General features: G+C 31.7%; 4 protein-coding genes across 12 annotated transcripts in view; 3 read left to right on the top strand and 1 right to left on the bottom strand.

Moving 5' to 3' along the window:
• LOC146539055 (uncharacterized) overlaps window positions 1-1302 on the top strand; it is a 28114-nt gene extending 26812 nt beyond the window's left edge. For all 9 annotated transcript variants that reach the window (XM_085185287.1, XM_085185286.1, XM_085185283.1 and 6 more), the window contains exon 9: window positions 206-1302. In XM_085185287.1, the coding sequence (XP_085041413.1) occupies window positions 206-405 (200 nt within the window). In that variant the 3' untranslated portion in view covers window positions 406-1302. The remainder of the gene's footprint in view (window positions 1-205) is intronic.
• Window positions 1303-1988: 686 nt separating this feature from the next.
• Window positions 1989-5030, bottom strand: Taf11 (TATA-box binding protein associated factor 11). The gene is made up of 5 exons (XM_085185728.1): window positions 4807-5030; window positions 4575-4679; window positions 4067-4499; window positions 3309-3493; window positions 1989-2490 (listed from the first exon to the last, which is right to left on the bottom strand). The coding sequence occupies exons 1-5, from the start codon at window positions 4856-4858 to the stop codon at window positions 2357-2359; spliced, it is 909 nt and encodes a 302-aa protein (XP_085041854.1). The 5' UTR covers window positions 4859-5030; the 3' UTR covers window positions 1989-2356.
• Window positions 5031-5479: 449 nt separating this feature from the next.
• SdhA (succinate dehydrogenase, subunit A (flavoprotein)) lies at window positions 5480-15060 on the top strand. The gene is made up of 13 exons (XM_085185267.1): window positions 5480-5638; window positions 5922-6183; window positions 6566-6639; window positions 7084-7259; window positions 7557-7709; window positions 8038-8195; window positions 8640-8804; window positions 9074-9273; window positions 9686-9883; window positions 12220-12364; window positions 13181-13416; window positions 13983-14157; window positions 14495-15060. Exons 1-12 carry the CDS (start codon window positions 5591-5593, stop codon window positions 14136-14138), a joined length of 1971 nt encoding a protein of 656 aa, XP_085041393.1. The 5' UTR covers window positions 5480-5590; the 3' UTR covers window positions 14139-14157; window positions 14495-15060.
• A 2347-nt stretch (window positions 15061-17407) lies between these two features.
• On the top strand, window positions 17408-19520 carry LOC146539052 (uncharacterized). Its single transcript, XM_085185668.1, has 5 exons — window positions 17408-17572; window positions 17703-18069; window positions 18290-18421; window positions 18579-18708; window positions 19286-19520. Exons 2-5 carry the CDS (start codon window positions 17958-17960, stop codon window positions 19392-19394), a joined length of 483 nt encoding a protein of 160 aa, XP_085041794.1. The 5' UTR covers window positions 17408-17572; window positions 17703-17957; the 3' UTR covers window positions 19395-19520.
• Window positions 19521-20474: the final 954 nt, after the last annotated feature.

Genomic DNA, 20474 nt, shown 5'->3' with positions numbered 1-20474 from the left:
TTAAAGTTCTTAGAAATTATCGTTATCAAGCTACGTCGAATATAGGCATTAACAGACGTAGCTTTATGAGAACATACGCCTCATAGGCACGAGTACAGGTGGTGTGGGTACGAGCACTGCTGACTGCGAACAAATTGACGAAAATTATTATTTGTTTGTATTTGTTACAAAAAACACATTCTAATCTTATCACTTCTTATAACAGATAAGCATACGCTATCCCGCGCCTCGTCACGCCAAAGCCCTTGGAGAGCTAAAGAGACGTTAAGCTCCAGTAGTTCCGAGACCTCCATACATCGAGCTCAACCGCGGCTCTCCCGTTTCTGTCACGAGTGTGGGAACAAGTTCCCAGTGGAAACTGCCAAATTCTGCATCGAATGTGGTGTTAAAAGACTTGTTGTCTAGTTGTATTTGTGAATTTGTGATTTCTAGTCTGTGCGCGAGTTGCAAATGACGGTGACAAGTGACAGGTTGCAATTGACAGTTGGATTGACGTTTGTATCAAAATGTACACAGTGAAGCACAATTATAATTTTTTTTTTTATGATTTCGGTATACAATCATTGTGTACATTTTGATGTAAAGTAATTCATGTGGTGTGTGTGTACTTAAAAGTTACAAGATGTTTATGTTTGTGCTTATTTAAAAGTTTTACTTAAAACATAATCTCATTGAGTGTTTACATATTACTTATTTATTATATTTGATCTTAATGGCCTTTATATTTTTTTTACTAATTTTTGACCTATCACAGGCAAATAAAATGTCTCAAAACAATGATGTCTCGAATACAATAATATATACATAGATAAACCTATGAAATATACAAACAGTTATATTATTTAATTAATATAATAGTGTTACCAGAATTAGATAATTATTATTTTTTTTTAAATTAGTGCCTTTACCCTTAGATAGATTGTCAAAATCCTATTTATATGATCCTAAATGTAATTTTCTTTTGAAATTGGGGCCAGATTCTTCAATGTCTGTGATATATCAGGTGACACTAAAAACCTCCAAACTTTTAAATGAAAATGTTAAGTGCCAATTTTAACTTGAGTTTCAATGTAATTTTTTAATTTATATTCATGTTTTGCTGTTGTTAATTATATTTTTTTATATTTTAGTTCAACTTCCAATATTTCTAATTATTAACATTTATTTTCTACAAATGTAGCCATTTTTAACAAGACTGATTTAATTTTCAAACATTTGAGAGTATGATCCTAACTTACTGCATTCATACGTTGTTTTAATGTTTATTACATCATCATGTAATAAAAATAACATTTTAAATAATTCTATTGTTTTATTTGTCACATTGTAGTTTATAAAATTATTTTTAAATGGTACCTTGCACTGCATATATATATAGATAGTTTTCTCTAATTAAATGTTCAAATGTGTGAGAAGTTATATTTGCCTAGAATATAAAAATATTTTCATAATATAAAAATAATAAATTATAAATATTTGAATGTAACTGGACTCGAACCCGTGCCAATTGGTAACCGTCCAAACACTTTCCCGCTAAGCCATATGTTCTTATCAAGGGTTCGAATCTAGCAATGTTCAATTTTTTATATGATTTAAAAAATATAATATGTTGTTTTAATTTCAAGGCAAAAGCCTGGCGTTGAGTTCAACCACTCAACACGCAATTGCAAGAGTACGCGGTCACAGATCGTCAGAGGACACTTTTCTAACTTTGGCAAAATTGGGCATAAACCTATTAGAGAATACAAAAAACCCACAAAATAATGTTTCTTAATCATTTTATATATGCACAAATATCATATTTAATTAAAAATATTTCATGGCTTATAAACCTGTGGTATGATGGCTATCGACTGTTTTGTTTGTTTAATTTTAATATTATAAAACTTGTTAAATAGTTTTGATTTCGGTTTCGCCTGAAAACCTTGTTTCGGCCGGACTTTACTCAGCCACAGGCCACCAGGTATTTTTTAAATGAAAAAAGAAAAGAAAACTGTTTAGAAATGTTTTTTATTATTCTTATAGCTAATATTAATTATTAACAAAGTAAAACAGATATTTACAGTTGTGTTTGATGTTGTTGCAGTTGTGTTGTTATAGATTTGTTTTAAAATGTATATTTTATAAGGCAAAGGATGAGAATTGAAAATTTTATATTAAAAATATATTAAACATAAATTATGTTAATAGAAATTATATATAGATATAATTAACTTAATACATATACATGTATTAAGTTAATTATGCATATTCATTACAGAAATTGTAGTTATTTATAGTAAATAAATATTAGTCATGATTAGATTACATCTATTTACATTACTTTGTGTAAGTAACAAAACACATTATATATTTTCTAAAGACGAAACATACTCCTGTAGGCCTTCCTTGCCGGTAATGCCCCTCTGACTCGGAGCCTACGTAAAGCTTCCCGAAGATGTTTTGGTTGCAAAGGCCCAGGCTCTCCAGACTTTTCTAATATTTCCAAAGCTGAAAACCAAATGTAAAACTCATTTTTTTCAAAACAATTAATATTGAAATATATTAATTAATCTACTATTTCTACAAATGCAACATATTTTCTATACATTGTTTTTGAATACTATAAACAACAATAATTATACCTCTTTATATTTGCATTATAATTGCTCTTTACTATGACTGGAGAAATGAAATAAAATTACTATTTTAAAATGATTCTAGAACAAATTTTATATTGCACAGTGAGACAGTGTATGTATGTTTTCATTTCCCTACTGGCAAGACAAAGAGCAGTATTGAGTTCTCCCGCCAACCATGTAATGCCTTGAATTGAGACAATGGTGTGCCTTGGAACTAGACTCTCCATGCCCATTTTGTTATACGGGATACACTCCAATATGGTTAATTAACTGATCTTGAATTTTATAAATATTAATTAACATGGCTATTATTTTCATTATTTTCATTTCATATACATATTTTATTCTCAGCAAATTCTATGCTTTAACTTAAATTTTATACATTTACTAGCGGCCCGCTCGCCGTTTCACCCGCGTGAACTATGTTATTATTAATTTTTGTCTCCATGACTATGTCCTAGTGACGTCTATGCAAAATTTGAGACTTGCATTTGTAGTAACGAAGTTTCATACAAACTTTCGACCCCAAAAACAACCCCTTAGAAGAGTAATATTGCAAATTCCCGTCTTAGCGAGCACCTATGTCCTATAGATAACTCCTTTGCAAATTTTGAGATTCCTAGCACATGTAGTTTCTGAGATTTCGTGATGAGTGAGTGACCTTTCGATTTTATATATATAGATTACCTTCTTCAACAACTTCTCCAACAAAAACTTTAGCTATACCAGACATAGCTATGACCACATTCTGGCCAACTGAACAACCAGTTATAGTTTGCATTAATCTTTTAACAGCTGCTTTAGGGAATGCTGCTCGTCTATACATTTCATATCTGTCCAATTGCTCTTCTGTGAAATTTGATACTAATACTCTGAAAAATACATTTTTAAAAATATATTTTTTTCATAATGATATTTTATTATTACTTTTCAGCCTATCCTATAGCCATTGTATACAGCATAAAGTAGGGAAGGCAAAAATAACCTAATGATAAGACACTCCATATTACTTTTTCTGCACAAATTCAAAACAATGTGTGTTGAGTGGCAGAACTGAATGCCATGATTTGTCTTGCAAGAGCAGGGCAATGAAAATAATCTATTAACTAGAAGGATTGCACATTTTATAGTCAGTCACATAATGTCCCAGTATGCCACCATGTTGAAATGGTGCATAGGTTGTAAATATATAAATATAAGTTATAAGTTTAATTAGTTAGAATATATAAATATAATTTTCATTGATTGGCTCTGGAAAGACAAAAGGCAGCGTTGAGTACCACTACACAACATGCAGTTTATTGGAAAATTGTGCCTTCTATGGCAAACATATTTTCACATCATGTTCTCTGTGAAGAGAGTCAAAATTCATTATAATATATAAACAACTAAAGTTTTGAATCATGAATTAAAATTATCTTGAAAATTAGTTTCTTAAAACATACTGCATTTTCTCTCTTTCTTCTTCCTCCAATTCCTTTTTCGTTTTCTTCTCCCTTTCACGTTCACTCATAAGCATATCTTCTGCTGTTTCATATTCATTATTATTTGAAGATTCATTTTGTGATAATTCACTAATATTTGGCACCAAATCAGTGTCAATATTTTGTTCACTTACATCGTAATGGACACTGGTCTCTAACTGGCTGTCATCTATTAGAGTAGTGTTGTCAAATGTATAGTCGTTTATATAAGAATCATAGTGATCAGATGCATCAGTTAAAGTATCATGTTGTACATTTAGAAAGTCAGAGCTTTTTGTGTAGACATTACCAAGACCTTCTTCAAAATCATCTTTATGTAAGCTTTCGGTAAATTGTTCAGTAACTATCCGCTCATCAGTTTGTATACTTTCTCCATAATTAACAAGTGTGGTATCTACAAATAAAGATTAAATTAAATAAACATTTTTAAATAGTCTTAAAATTGTAAAATACAAGATAATTATCATACATTCTGGTTCATCTTTAAGTAATTTTTCTTCTATTTCTAAAGATATCTCTTGAGAATCATCCTCATTGGAATCGCTATGCTCCAATTCCCGAGCTAATTCCTCCTCTGTAAAGAAGCAGTATAAACTTAAAGCATGAAATAAATAACATTATGAGTTAATTAACTAAAATACAGTTAGAATAATAACAATATACATCTTTTATAGTATATGTTTATAAATAAAAATATTTACCATTGAATCTGTCTGCTTCGGACAAACCTTCGCTATTTGGGTTGTCAGCCATTCTGCCTTATGTTATTTTTTAAATATTCATCTGATGTAGTAAATAATCTTATAACCAACAGAAAATGTGTGTTGTTGATTTATTTTTAGCAACTTTAATATCAAAATTAGGATCAACGTTTTGAAGCCCATAAACAAGATACTTCTTTATATTTTGATTGACAATTGATGTCAATTGTTTGCACAGAGTACATTCTAATAATAGTAATTCATGTTCGGATAAACTTCTTATTGCAGATAAGAAAATATTAAGATGTAGATGCGGTACGGTATCGTACCGGTATGTATTTTATTCATGGTACAGTAGTGTCCGTCTCTACAAATATATAATTAGGTACAGTATATAATAATTTTGAGTAAAAAATATATAGTAATTTCGTCATAAAAAATTAAGCTCGTACTTAAAGCTGACTAATGAATTTAATGTACATTACACTACAATGTGTAATTATTGCTCCATTTCACATATAGATTCTAGATAAGATAATTTCCCTTGTTGTTTAGTAAACAACTAGTCCTATTGTAAACTCCTTCTTACGTGATGTTAAAAAATACCGTAAGTCCTTTTGTCTTCAAATAATAACATTTTAATTTTAATCTATAATCTTATTATCTTTGACAGTTTCCACTTTCCAGTCAGTCGTCAAAAAGTAGTCGAGTGAATGTCGGCCGCGTAAATATTCGAGAATAATTAATAAAAAATTGTACTCCGGTGCGGACAGAGAGTTCCATCATGAGTGCATTAATGAAAGCAGCTATGGCCCGTAGCCCTGCCTCATTGGTTTGTATAAAAATTAAAATATTGCGTTTAAATTATTATTTGTTATGTAATCTAACGACAAAAATGTTTTGGGGAAACGGCATGCTGGGGATGTAAAATTATTATCATACAGCTTTTCATCTCGTATATGTTATGTCATCGCTTATATTTTTTTCAGCTACTATTAAAATTTGATTGACATACTTGTTCAAAAGTTCCTTTTACCTTTTATATAATTATAGATTACTACTTTGGTATTGTTAATATATTTGGATTATTTTAAGTAAAACTACTGTTGTTTTAGGCATCCTATTTATATAGGAACCTCCATCTGTCTGTTGGAGGTGCATCACCATTGAAAGAGGCATCTGTAAACTCAAATGCATCACAATCTTACCAAGTGGTTGACCACAAACACGATGCATTGGTCATTGGTGCTGGTGGGGCCGGTCTTAGAGCTGCTTTTGGTTTAGTTCAAGAAGGATTTAAGACAGCTGTCGTAACTAAACTATTTCCAACAAGATCTCACACTGTTGCAGCTCAGGGTGGCATTAATGCTGCCTTAGGTTAGTTTTAATAGATTAATTATCACTCTATTTAATTTTTTATGTGTATTAAATTAAATTGCAATAACATCTGACTGTAAATAATTGTTCTGGGTTCACTTCTGGAAGAATGATTGTATTTTTACTTGTATTCATTAACTCATTCTTGTAGACAAAGCTCAGTGTCATATTCAACCACTCAACATGCAATACATTGAAGACTGGGCAGTTCTTTGTGAATGGAGTGTCTTAACACTAGGTTCCCCCTGTCTACCTTGCTATAGAGGAAAAAAACACAAAACTGAAAAAATAAATTGGCAACAAAACTAAAAATAATAATAAGAGACCTATTTAAATATCTTAAGCATTATGTTTGTAAAACCAATATGTATTAATATTTCAGGTAATATGGAAGAAGACAGCTGGTTATGGCACATGTATGATACTGTGAAAGGGTCTGACTGGCTTGGTGATCAGGTGAATAAACATTATTAATATGTTTATTGTTGTCATAATGGAATTTCCCAGAATGTAATTAGGCTATGACATAACAAGTTTTACAAAGGAATGTTCTTATTGTGTAATTTGTAATAAAAAAATATATTTTGTTTTAGACAAATTTGTTTGCACATACATATTAAATCTATAATATAAAGTCTATTGAAAAACGATTTTGAACTTAAATAGTCACATTTATCATATTTCATAATGTAATCTTTTTTCTATCCATATTATGTGAATATGTAAATTTTATTAATAACATTGATTATATTAGTAACTCCAATGTAAACAAAACTATGCTACTAAAGCTAGAAATAATATTTTTAAATGCAGTCAATCTGGACAACACTGGTATATTATGATATGAGCATTCAAGTGCATAGACACAGAAATAATAATTATTTTTCATAAACATAACAGGATGCTATCCACTACATGACTAGAGAAGCTCCTCATGCTGTAATTGAACTCGATAACTATGGTATGCCATTCTCAAGAACACCTGAAGGCAGGATATACCAAAGAGCTTTTGGTGGACAATCTTTGAAATTTGGCAAAGGTGGCCAGGCTCATAGATGCTGTGCTGTGGCTGACAGGTAATTTATATATATTTTATTAATCATATCTATTTGTCAACTGTAACTACATTAATATTAAAAAGACCATCCATGCAACATGGAGTAGGTTGTGCACAAAGACAGACCCTGGCAAAAGCCAGGATTAATTCCAGGAAGAAGATCAATATATTATGTATATATTAGGGTCTAATATTGTTTATATGTATGTATGTCTACATCACCCACTAATTCTTTTTAATTTCTACAATTTATTTGAAATTTCTAAATGTATATATTTGGTAAAAAATAAATGTATTTATTTGTTTATTTCAATAGAACTGGTCACTCTTTATTGCACACACTGTATGGACAATCTCTACGATACGACTGTGAATATTTTATTGAATATTTTGCCTTGGACCTGTTGATGGAAGATGGAGTTTGCAAAGGCTGCATTGCTTTGAACCTTGAGGATGGAACTTTACATAGGTAAGGTAGAATTTAGTAATTATAATGTTTTATAATTTAATATGTAATTTTAATAATAAATATCTATTGTGTTTATATGAACTTCCACCCTTTTCCAAACATATTAAACATGATACCGCTAACAATAATGTGACTTAATAGAAATTATCACTTGGATGTAATCTAATATTTAAAGAGAAAAGGAATTACACAAAAAAGTGTTACAAAGTTTGCAAAGCTTGGACGATTGGAGTCCCATTCTGATTTTTTTTTATTTTGACATTTTTTCTATTTTTAGTGTACCGTAACACTAAAAATGTAACAATATTTTCTACACCCACCACACCAGGTTCCAAGCGAAGAACACTATCCTGGCGACGGGCGGCACCGGGCGCTCGTACTTCAGCTGCACGTCGGCGCACACGTGCACCGGCGACGGCACGGCCATGGCGGCGCGCGCCGGCCTGCAGAACGAGGACATGGAATTCGTGCAGTTCCATCCTACTGGTAATAACGATTTGTTGGGAAATTTTATTATTACTGTTTTTGTTTGTTTTGGGGTTATATTTTATATAATCAGTGCCTGCTGATATGTTAATCGTCCGTTATAATCTTGTAAATTGAATACAAATTACAAAAAATAATAATAAAATTATTAATTACTGTTAATGTTGGTCAGTTTTTAGACCTTCCCGAAATGTAAGATCACAATATTTATGATAAAATATACAGAAAACTTTTAAGATTTTTAAAGTGTTATTCCACACTAAGGAAAGAAAAATATCCCGCCTGGTCAGTTTCGAGTTGGCGCGGGTTCGATTCACGCTACGTTAATTTTTGTACGTTTTCTGGATAAATATTTACAGAAACCTATTTTCATTAGCATTTTACCATCCCATATTTCTTTATAATTGAAAAGATAAAATCCTGATTAGCATATCAATTTCCCAGGTATCTACGGTGCTGGTTGTCTCATGACGGAGGGTTGCCGTGGTGAGGGTGGTTTCCTGGTGAACGCCAAGGGAGAACGTTTTATGGAGCGGTACGCGCCCGTCGCCAAGGATTTGGCGAGTCGGGACGTCGTATCTAGGGCTATGACTGTTGAGATTATGGAGGGTAAGTTTTTTTATATATGTGGTTGTTATTTATAACCGCCGACTAAATTAGAAGGTTGTTTTGACGTGTATGTATTTTGATTTACTTTTCTATTTGAAAAGTGGTTTATTAGAGAGAGTTCATAGCCATGATTCAAAAAAATATGTTCATACTTTTAAAGTTTAGCAGCTCTTTTCAATTGGTTTCTTTCAATTATATTCAGTTAGTACACTTATATTATAATTGATGTATGCTGATATTATATTAATATTAACATTGCTTATTTTCAGGTCGCGGTTGCGGTCCCGAAAAGGACCACGTACACCTTCAACTACACCACTTGCCACCAGAACAGCTTAAACAACGTCTTCCCGGCATATCTGAAACTGCCATGATCTTTGCCGGCGTCGACGTCACCAAGGAACCCATACCTGTGTTGCCCACCGTACACTACAATATGGGCGGGACACCTACTAACTTTAGAGGGGAGGTTAGTTTGTATATTTTATAATATTATATATGTTTGTAGGCAGATTAAATGTCTTTATGTCGTATTTGAAAAACTTTCATGATCTTTTCGATGTGGACGTCGCCAAGGCACCTGTATTACACACTGTTTACTATTATGTAGGAGATACATCCACTAACTAGAGAGGAGGTTAGTTTGTGTGTATTATAGAGTAGATTAGACTTTTTATTGTATCTAAAACTGGTATCTTTATTTATTATTAGAAAACTGGAGTTTGTCTGATTTGAGAAGATTTTTTTGTCGGATATTCTGTTAACTATCATTGCGCCCGCAATCAGAGTTACGTCTACTTCATCTTACGGTCTTAGAATGTGTCACAACACATCAATATTACCATTTTCTATTTTGATGATTAATTTGATTCCATCCTTAGGTGATAACCCACCACAATGGACAAGACCGCGTGGTGCCAGGCCTGCTGGCGGCGGGCGAGGCATCCTGCGCGTCGGTGCACGGCGCCAACCGCCTCGGCGCTAACTCGCTCCTCGACATTGTGGTGTTCGGACGCGCCTGTGCGCTCACCGTCGCTGACATAAGCCGCCCCGGGGACCAGCAGTCCCCTCTGAAAGACGTAAGTATGCGAGGAGACCTGGCTCTACTATCAACGTTAACTTCTCTTTGCCCACTGCTGGATATAGGCCTTTCTAACGGCATGCCACTGAGTTGAGTTCAAGTTTGAACTCTAGTCCTCTGCTTGCACAAGTTTCCCAGTGACTGTAGGTCATCCTACACTACAACTTGCCGAGACGCAACTTTATCTCAATGACTATCTTAAGATAAGGCCTATATTGGTAACTTTGATTCTCTGTGGGTTCTTGTAGTTTCAAATTCAATTATTTGAAGACACTTCAATCAAAGGCCTCTCCATTGTTCTGAGCAACTTAAAACCATTTCAATTTTACTTGAATTTCATACTTCCTCATTCTTTAAATAATCTTCATAAATGGGATTAACATTATTATTTTTTGCGTACAGCGATGGTTGTAGATTCTATCCCCACTCAATGGAATGAATTAAAATTAATTATTATTTTCATTTCTTGGCTCTAACATCAAGGCAAAGTTACCATAATAACTTTACATAAATATTATAATCCAATACTCTTAAATTAGCAGTTGCCTTATATTATGTTCTGAAACAGCTTCTTATTTATTTATATTTTAACAGTCATTTGTGTAGTGTGAGATTTTGTTATCAGTAAGAATTTCAGTTTATCTACTTAGATATATGAAAGATTGTATGTGCAACCATATTTACCTTTTATATATTCAAATGAAGTCAGCTTCACGCTGTATCCCGCAAATAGCAAGGTAGGCAGAGGGAACCTAGTGTTAAGATACTCCGTTCCCCAGTTTCCGTTGCGTTTTGAGTTATGTTTTTGCTTGTTACTTTAGAATTAACTTTTCGCGTACGACTGAAATCTGCAACAAAAAAAACTTTTAATAAAGCTAAAAGCGGTAGCTAATAAACTTTATATCTCATATTTATATCAGTACCATAAATAACTATGTTAGTATTTATAATTATATTATAAAAAAAACAGTATATATGTAGTTGGACTTTCTCTTGTGTTATCTATCGTACAAATGGTATTAGAAGCTATATGTACTTAAGTATGTCATAATGATAATTTTGTTCCTGTCATGCCACACAGTCATGTCTTAATACAATTATGCTCTTAAGCAATTATAATTTAATATAACTAATTAATTTTTAAATATTTAATTTATCACATGCCCATAGAGTAAATATTGAGACATTAAACGCGACTTTTATATTTGTAGCAGGGTACGCAGAGGGAGCTTTAGTTAGGCCACGTTGTGTGTTGAGTGGCGGAACTTAACGCCAAAAATAAATTATGTTATATAGTTTTTATAACGTTTATTTTGTCATTTATTGCTAAATATTTAATGTGAGACACGAGTAAATTGACGAGTAAATTGATAAGTGATAAGAAATAGATCCGTCCGACAAGGGTTATCACAATCTACTATTGAACCCATAATTCAACGTAACTTTATAGTGCTATGTACATATACATTTATTTATTGTAATTATATGTTTAATTTGTTCTAAAATATAAAGAAAAATAAGATAAAATAGCCCTTATTCCCTGACCTTCTTTCTATCTTTTTTTAACCCCCGACGCAATAGAAAGGGTGTTACAGTTGGTGGTGTATAAACTCCTGAATTAACCAATTTGAGAGCTGCTTTTTTTATTGTTCATTACGGCAGTTCTTAGCTATGTTTTATGCAAATCATATTAGTAGTTTAAGAGTTCAATTGATAATATACATGATCTATTTTCTTATACTATCCCACATTTTATTTGCAACCAGGTCAATCCATTTCCATTTCAGAGTTTTTACTTTTGCCGGTCAGTTAACAGTTTTGTAAAATTACTTTGTATTATATATATTAGACTATTATGAAATATTTACACAGCTGTGGCCCAATACACATCAACCTAACTAAAGTTGTTAGTTTAAATGTTTATGTACTATAAAGCTCAAGGCCTATTTTATTATTGATAAAAGAATCTGTTTTAATCTTATAAATTGTTTATAGTTACTAAAAAATATAAATAAAATTATTAATTGCTATAAATAATTGCTATCTTAGACCTTCCCGAAATATAAGATCAACCTTGGTTCTTATTTATTTATGTAAAGTATACAGAAACTTATTTTAACAATTAAGTATTCACTTAAAAATAATTATTTTCTTACATTTACTGTAAAAAAAATATTAAAATCTACTCTTAGGACTTTTTTTACATGAATTTATTTCTGTACTGGTAGGTTTTCTTAAACAGAGTGTGAAGATTATAATTTGTCTAGTTTTAGTTTTATTATTACTAAGATTGAATATATAATAACAATACTATTATTTTTCCATTGAATACAGTCGACTGGACAAGAAAGCATTGCAAACTTGGACAAAGTTAGATACGCCAACGGCAGCATATCGACGGCCGACCTGCGCCTGCGCATGCAGAAATGCATGCAAAAAAATGCAGCTGTGTTCAGACAGAAGAGTACTCTTGAAGAAGGTGACGTAGATTTAATATTTTTAAATAAAGTTTACGATAGTTTTATATTACAAAAAAAAACAGTTTTATGTTTATACCGAATTAGAGGTAGGTAGGAAAACTCTAGTTTTAGCTTCGTTTTCGCTGCCAAATATGAAAGATTGAATTTTGCATGGCTAAACTCAGCCCTGGGCAAATATTTATTCAAATATGTTACTCTCGGGTTCCAAGGAATACGGTCTTTCGGAAGGCTTTCGTCATGCTCACGATACCCGCCAACAAGTCAGAGGCGAGGGATATATTATAATTCCTCTCCGGAGGGCTCAGGTCCATGGGGCCGCCACTCTCCATTAGCTCTCCATGAGCTGTCCTGCGGGCTTATTAAAATTATTATTATAGATTTTCAAATTACTTCTAAATTAATTTCTGTTTATGTATATGTTTAAAGTAAAACAAAGTGCAATATGTTTACTTTACTTGATAGTATTGTTTACTATAAACTCCTTAAGCAGCTGTCTTGTATTTCGCATCTAATAAATATTTATTTTCATTAATTGAAATTAAAACACAATATTTATTTAATTCATAAACAATTTTCTTTTCTAATTTAAACATCGTGGCTGAGTGTGAAAGCGTCTGACTGTAAAGACGACCGTTGTGGGTTCAATTTCTACTCGGGGGAATAAATTCCTCGCCCTGGTGTAAAAGTAAAGCGCGGCGTTGAGTTTCGTCACTCAGTACACAATGTGTCAAAAATTTATTGATGAATGGGAACACTGTGGTTCCCATTCATCTTGACCATAAAACTAACAAATAAATAAGTAATTAATTTAACAGGTCAGAAACAAATCCACGAGATTTACAAGCAAATGGAAGACGTCAATGTATCGGATAGATCATTAATATGGAACAGCGATCTCGTAGAGACCTTGGAGCTCCAGAACCTTCTAATCAATTCAGTGCAAATAGTAGAAGGCGCACTCGCTCGTGAGGAGTCTAGGGGAGCTCATGCCAGAGAGGACTTCAAAACCAGGAGGGATGAACTCGATTATTCAAAGCCTTTAGATGGACAGGTATTTTTAGAATTACATACCTATTTATTAAGTTGTAAAGAATTATCTGTTAAACATTTAGATGTAATGTTACTCAAAAATATAGACAAAAGCATCTATTTTTTAAGATAGTCTTTGTTTTAACTGTAACTATATATTTTTTTATATTTACTCATTTTATTTGGCAAATTATTTTTCTCTCTCAAATACATAAGACTGATATACATGAGACAATGAATGTAGCTTTTGTATATCAATGTTTAACTAAATTGCAATTGAGGCTGTCGTAACGCAGTGTCAGTATCTGACTGTAAACGTGAAAGATGTCCGCTTTTGTAAAATTAATTATTTTGATTTTTTCGCTCGGACAATAAAACAAACGGCAGCGTTCAGTTCCACCACTCAGCCCGCAATGCTTCAACAATTAAACGGAAAAAGAGTGAATAAAGTGTAAGTTATCTATATCTACCATTCTTTATAACAGCGTAATGCTAAAAGAATTTGGGACCGGAAATCCGGATTAAAGGATTGGAATCTAGCCCATTATATAATATTGTAATCTCAAATATGCCAATATCACATTCCAGACTAAACTCCCGTTCGAGCAGCACTGGCGCAAGCACACACTGTCGGAGACGGACCCCGCGACCGGCGCCACCGCGCTCTCCTACCGCCCCGTCATCGACCACACCCTCGACCAGAGCGAGTGTCAGACCGTGCCGCCCGTCATACGCACGTACTAGACCTACAAGCGATGTTGCGGTACGTGGTTGACTGTACGATAAGTATATAGCGGAGAATATAGTGTCTTTTTACTGTGTTCTCCGATATGTAGAAAAAAACGTAACAGATTTTCAGAAAAAAAAATCAAGCTTTTCTCGTATACCAGATGAAACAAAGGATCTCTGATCGTGGTTCTGTTGAACCAAACACTAAGTACTATTTAGTTATTGTATTTACGGATCTATAAAATACAAACTATATTATTTACATATTACGAAATAAATAATAAAAAAATAAAATTTCTTTCTTTCTATAGTTGGATCGTTATAATTAATAACAATGCATTTATCAATATATTTTTTGTTTATATTCACAGGATAATCTCCAGGAGTGGGTGCTGACTGAGCAAGGCAGTATTTTCCATCGCATCTCGGCCCAAGTAACATTCACGCCATAATTTATTTCATTATTTATTTTAGTAGCGTGTAAGCGTAACACTATATATTTTTTTGTCTTTGTATATAATTTGTATACAATTTATGTATTTACGACATACGTAAGCCGAATGCATTGAGACTAAGTTCCCAATATACTATTTGGAATGAAATATACAATTTTTTATTCATTTAAGTAAGAAATGTAAATATTTCAATGAGCAGCATTTTAACTATATTTTTAATGTTTTAGTGATTTTACGTCAGCACCAAGGTACTTAAATAGAATAAATGTGTACCCTTCTTACTGTAATAATGTTTTTTCTAAATTTCATATTATAACAGCAATTTTATTGTATGAGCCGCTGATTTAATTTTGAATTACGCTTGAAATTATAATAAATTTTTATTAATGAGTATTACAAAGATATTACTTATGATCCTGTTGTACAATTTGTGTAGATGTAAGCCGAAATATATTAAATAAAATACAATACACGTAATTTTATCTATAGTGTTTTATTATTTTGTTTTCCTATTTAAAAAACCAATATTAAAAAAAACGTAGACCGTAATGCTGGAGTCTTACGAGTGATAGGACTTTCTTAGGAAACCACATGACCTAAGAATATTTCATAACGATGGAAAATTTCTAATTGCATCACAATGGCGTCAATTCTATTCCAACATGAAATGATACAAACAAATGAAGCTAATATATTTAAATAACGAGACAAAAGAATAAATATTTATTGATTACGGTCCTGTGAATATATTTATTTTCTAATAATTTCTCTTTGTTTCATCAGATGCAACTGATGTTAAAATGTATGACGTTTATACAATACATGACGAATTAGACCTACTTACAGTTGGCTCTGACGCACAGCTGTACTTGACGTCAAAAACACAGTTTAAATATCAATAACTTATGTATGTTGTTATATTGGGATAAAGATATTTTAACGTTTGTTCGACTTTCTCGATCGCTCTAATATAATTCAAATTAAATTGTCAGTTTGAAACTACTCAGGGCTTAGAGAGAATGTAGAAAGTTAATGAAATAGAAGCTATACTGAGTAAGTAAGTTTCGGTTACTTTTTAGAGAATTTAAAAGAGAAGAGAATGAAATAGAAGCTGTACTGAGTAAGTTTCGGTAACTTTTTAAAATTCGACACTTGTTTCCTAAAAATATAATAATTTTGTTTATTTATTGCAGAATTATATTTTTCTGAACCAATATAAAAAATCAGCTCGATCCCACTTAGCTTGGAAGAAAAAAAGTACTTTTGTGTTAAGTACTCCTAAGCCTTAACTCCAATCCTCACTTTCAGCCGAACTTTTAAGACTGCGTGTTGAGCGGTGGATCACAACGCCGCGCTCTAATTTATTTTCATTTCCTCCTTCTGAAGGGCAGAAGGAGGAAATGAAAATAAATTTACTATAAAGATTTTTTAGCTGAAATATTTAGTGTATGTCTATCATTTCATTATGTCAGTCATGTCATTTACTATGATTTGAACTGACTTGCCTTAAATATTTAAATATAATTTAATTTGCATTCCCATTTAGAACTATACAGAACTAGTAGGTACATTCCTACTAGTTTCGTATAGTTAGGTACTATACGAAACTAGTAAACCAGATATACTAAGATAGTTGAATAATTGTTATAAAATACTAAAAAACCAAAAGATCATTATTTTCTTCGCAAAAACGTAAAAACGTTTGGTCGTTAGAGTCGCAAACACTGCAAAAAATATAAACTTTTTTCCCGGGATATAAATGGGGCCACGACAACATGAGGACTTGAAGTGACAATATGGCACTTATCATCTGTAAACATTTTTTTTTATAATCGAGTAGGTATTAAAATTATAACAGTAACTGTTAATATTTATTGTTTTTTTAAATAAATTAGCTTAATTAAAATTGACCTCATATGATAATAAACAACTGTTGTCATGTGATGTTTTTAAAAAATATAAATCTTGCTATAGAGATCAGTCGTGGCGCAGGGGTTCAAAGTGTGACTGTAAACGCGACTGGTTATGGGTTCGATCCCCACTCGAGAAAATGAAAAAAAAGTATTTCCTCGAGTGGGAATTGAACCCATAACCTGTAACGTTTACAACGGTAGCGACAGCTAAAAATAATTTTTAAGCATTTTCATTATTAGAAAAAGATCAAGAAATTATGTTCATAATATTACTAATTTACTATAATATTCCCTGGAATAGAAATTATTGCTGATTATGTCAATGCGAATGTACCTTTCTTCCGATAAAGTTCAGTCACCGGTCATATAATAATTTCAATTAATTACATTTATTACACAAATTAATTTCTAAATTTTAAAATTTTCTATCGCAATTAAGTAAATACTTTGTTTTAAATTGGAATCTCTGTGTCAGTGAAATATAAAAAATAATAAAGGTTTAAATTATTAGGTACACAATTAGACATATCACCATATAAGGCTAATAAACAAGATTACATTAAATTGTAATAAAAATCGTTCTTAAGTTTGTTGCTTATCAAATATTTGTAGGTACATTTATTATTAGAGACGGTCGTGGCACAGCGGCACAGCGTCTGAATGTAGACGCGACGATTGTGGGTTCGATTCTCATTTAGGGTAACGCCTATTTTCATTTCCACGCCAACGGAGTGTCTTAACACAATGTTCCCTCTGCCTACCTACATATATGTATATGGGCGATAAAGTGTGAAGCTAAAAAAATGGTTATAATTAATTGTACTTAAGGAATTTATGATAATAAATATTATTTTCAAAAAAAATATTAAAACTGAGAATAGTATAGATCGAGTGTCCTGTTTCTTATCTGTACGCTTATTTCACAAGTGTAGGTAAAGGAACCTAATGATAAACTACTGTATAATATATATAGTTTTCTTATTTCCGCGTTCCAAATATCGCATTGTGTTGAGCGCTTGGTTAATATAGATAGCTCCATAATACAATAGTGTATTTGGTTATAACCTACAAATAAACTAATGTAAGTTATTTTTTTGTTTTAGCTTTGATATCTTATACAACATACAAATGCTCTCTATACCTGCACAAATTACTTGCATTTTCTTCATCAAATAATTAAATTTGACATTAAATCATTTCTCTGCTTTCAGTTTCACAAAATATTAAAACATAGGTAAATATTTGTAGTCAAGTTAAATATTAACATAATATAATGTTTTATGTAAATTTAACGTTATCTCGGAGTGACCTGTGAAGACTAGACGCCGATAACACCGCGGGGGTCAGTATTTCGCAGCCATTTTGAGCAGTGCTATCTCAGACACGCATTGCTCCGCTCGCTTCGGTATCTTCTCACGACTTCTTCTTACTTTCTTTTTATTAGACTCTTATATTTCTAAGATTTCATGGTGCTGGCTAAAGCTTCCCATTTATACTCTTACGTTGGTCTCCATCCAAGCCCTATTGGAGGCTTTGTAAACGTTGCCTCTAAAGGCACATTTTTCAAAGTGTGTAAAGGTAAGGGCACTTATTATTTTTATTATATTATAATAAACATAATAATTTTGCAATTAACTTTGTCAAAATCAAAAAAATATATCTTAACTTATGAACTATTGGTGAATAAGATGGCGGACGTCATTAACCTCACAAATTTAACTAATAAGTTCATTTATTTTAGACATACATTTCACAAACGTTACTTTAAATAATTAATCTTAAATGTATATTATTTTAGCCTGTGAAAGAAATATGGCATCAATCCCTCCTTCCGCGTTTTCGGCGGGTCGCATTCGAGAAACCCAGCGTGATATGAAAATATCCAATATAAAGAAGATGGAGGATCCACCTCAATACTTTCAAACGAAATGTAAGACTATAACACTATAATAAAATTACTAAATAATAATATGTATAATCAAAATATTTAATATTTCTCACTAGTTAACAAATTGCTTATTATTTTTTACAGGCGTATAATATTTCTTAGTAACTATAAAATAACACAACGGTATATTATATTACAGTGATGGAGTTAACTCCGTTGAAATATAACAGCAAGTTGATGAACAGCATCTGGGGCTTCTACAACCGTTACTCTCCTCATAACGTTAAGAAAATCAATGATGCTTTTACATTCAAAGGGGAATTGCAGCAGTAAGTATCAATGAAAACCTATTGTGAAAAAAAATATATAAAAAGATTGAATAAATATAAAGAATGCTTAAGCTCTGAAGAGCAGGTAGAGACTAGAGACATGTGACTTAACAAATTTACAATATTCGGTAAATAATAATTGTGATAATATATGGTTAAATGTTTAGTTCAATAACACAGAACGTCATGTCACTAATGTTCTTACAGCTGAATTTCTTTAAATTTCAGGCATAATAATTAATACTAATATAATATAATTATTTATACTATAATGTAGTAAGATGAACAAAAATAGTTTATATTTTACAATCATAATACCATGTTTCACAATCACGATTTGACCTTTCTGTGTTATGAGGCCGTTGAAGTAGTTCGATACTCCCAATACGAGATTGCAGCAAACGTGATCTAAGTGTGAGCGTACATCTCGGCTTCTTGTTTAAAATATCTTTTCTTACTCTAATTTCCTACTATGTGTAGATAAAATAGTAATATTAAATTTGTTTTATAATAATTTGATTGTTTTATTTTTGTTCAATTGTTTTATAATAATTATATATAATCTGTGTGTTTTCAGATCTGCTGTCAATTCCCCAAATAAAAATCAACCAGAAGCAATGATCACGCGTCCGGCCACGAAACTTGAAAGTGTATGGGCCACTATTAATGTTTCACAATCTCATTAATTATAATATTATTTTAGGCATTGCACTGTTCCATACATACATTGAAAATATTATTATTATTTCTCAAAATCTACATTATGCTAATAGTTTATTAGTATTGTCCATAATATAGATAATGTGCAAGAATCCGGATTTTTATTTTACCGCCTGTAATGTCTGTCCTCCATAACAATTTACCAAAACAATAACAAGTCGATCAATTTATTTTCTTAGATTATGAAAAGTAATGAAATGAAAAGACTCGGATATCAACATTTCAATATAATTTGTGGGAATCGAGAAAACAATTTTATAAGAATTTCTTAGAATTAAAAAAAATCGTATCCAGATTAATGGTATATGGAGAATTATTTAATTCAAATCATTAATATTATGGTAGTGTTTTTAATATTCATTTTATAGTTTCACGCTGTATCTCACACAGAGCAGGGTAGGCAGAGGGAACTTAGAAAACTAGTGTTCTTAACACTTGACAGCATCGTTCACTAATGTGAACTTTTTTCACTAATGTCTTAATAGACATTTCCGCTTTTTACGGTACCTACCGCCGTTTTCTAAAGGTAGTGTTGTACTCTCGTTGCCAGAGAGAGGAAATAAAAATATTAAATATATTATTTAAAGCAAAGCCGAGAAATCTCTCTCTATCTCTTACATATGACCATAAATTAAAAGACTTCTTATGGAGCAACTTCTCATTTCATTAAATACGTAGAGTATGCACTTTTTATAGATCAAAGTTACCCTTCACACAATAGCACTTTAGACTTACCGATGATGACTTTTTTAGTAAGCTCATTGAGACATCCACATACAAGGGTATTAATTTATATTCGGTCGGTAGAAGAGTAAATTGGAAACACAGTGGCCTTACCAGAGGACTCCAATGAAATCTTATCTGTTAAAATATGAAGAAATTCCAATTGCATAAACATTTTAAATGAATTTACATGGAACTAACTTACTACTGTACATTTACATTTCGATAAAAATATGTGAGAAAATGTGTTTGAAACTAGAACATAGTACGGGAGAGTTGGATAATAACTAATAACTATATCCTTATATGGATAATTCCTCCCA

Source organism: Heliconius melpomene, chromosome 5 (assembly GCF_056956725.1).
Source record: "Heliconius melpomene rosina isolate 202511_hmr_F chromosome 5, ASM5695672v1, whole genome shotgun sequence".
NCBI lineage: Eukaryota > Metazoa > Arthropoda > Insecta > Lepidoptera > Nymphalidae > Heliconius > Heliconius melpomene.
This window is presented reverse-complemented; position numbering and strand designations above follow the sequence as displayed.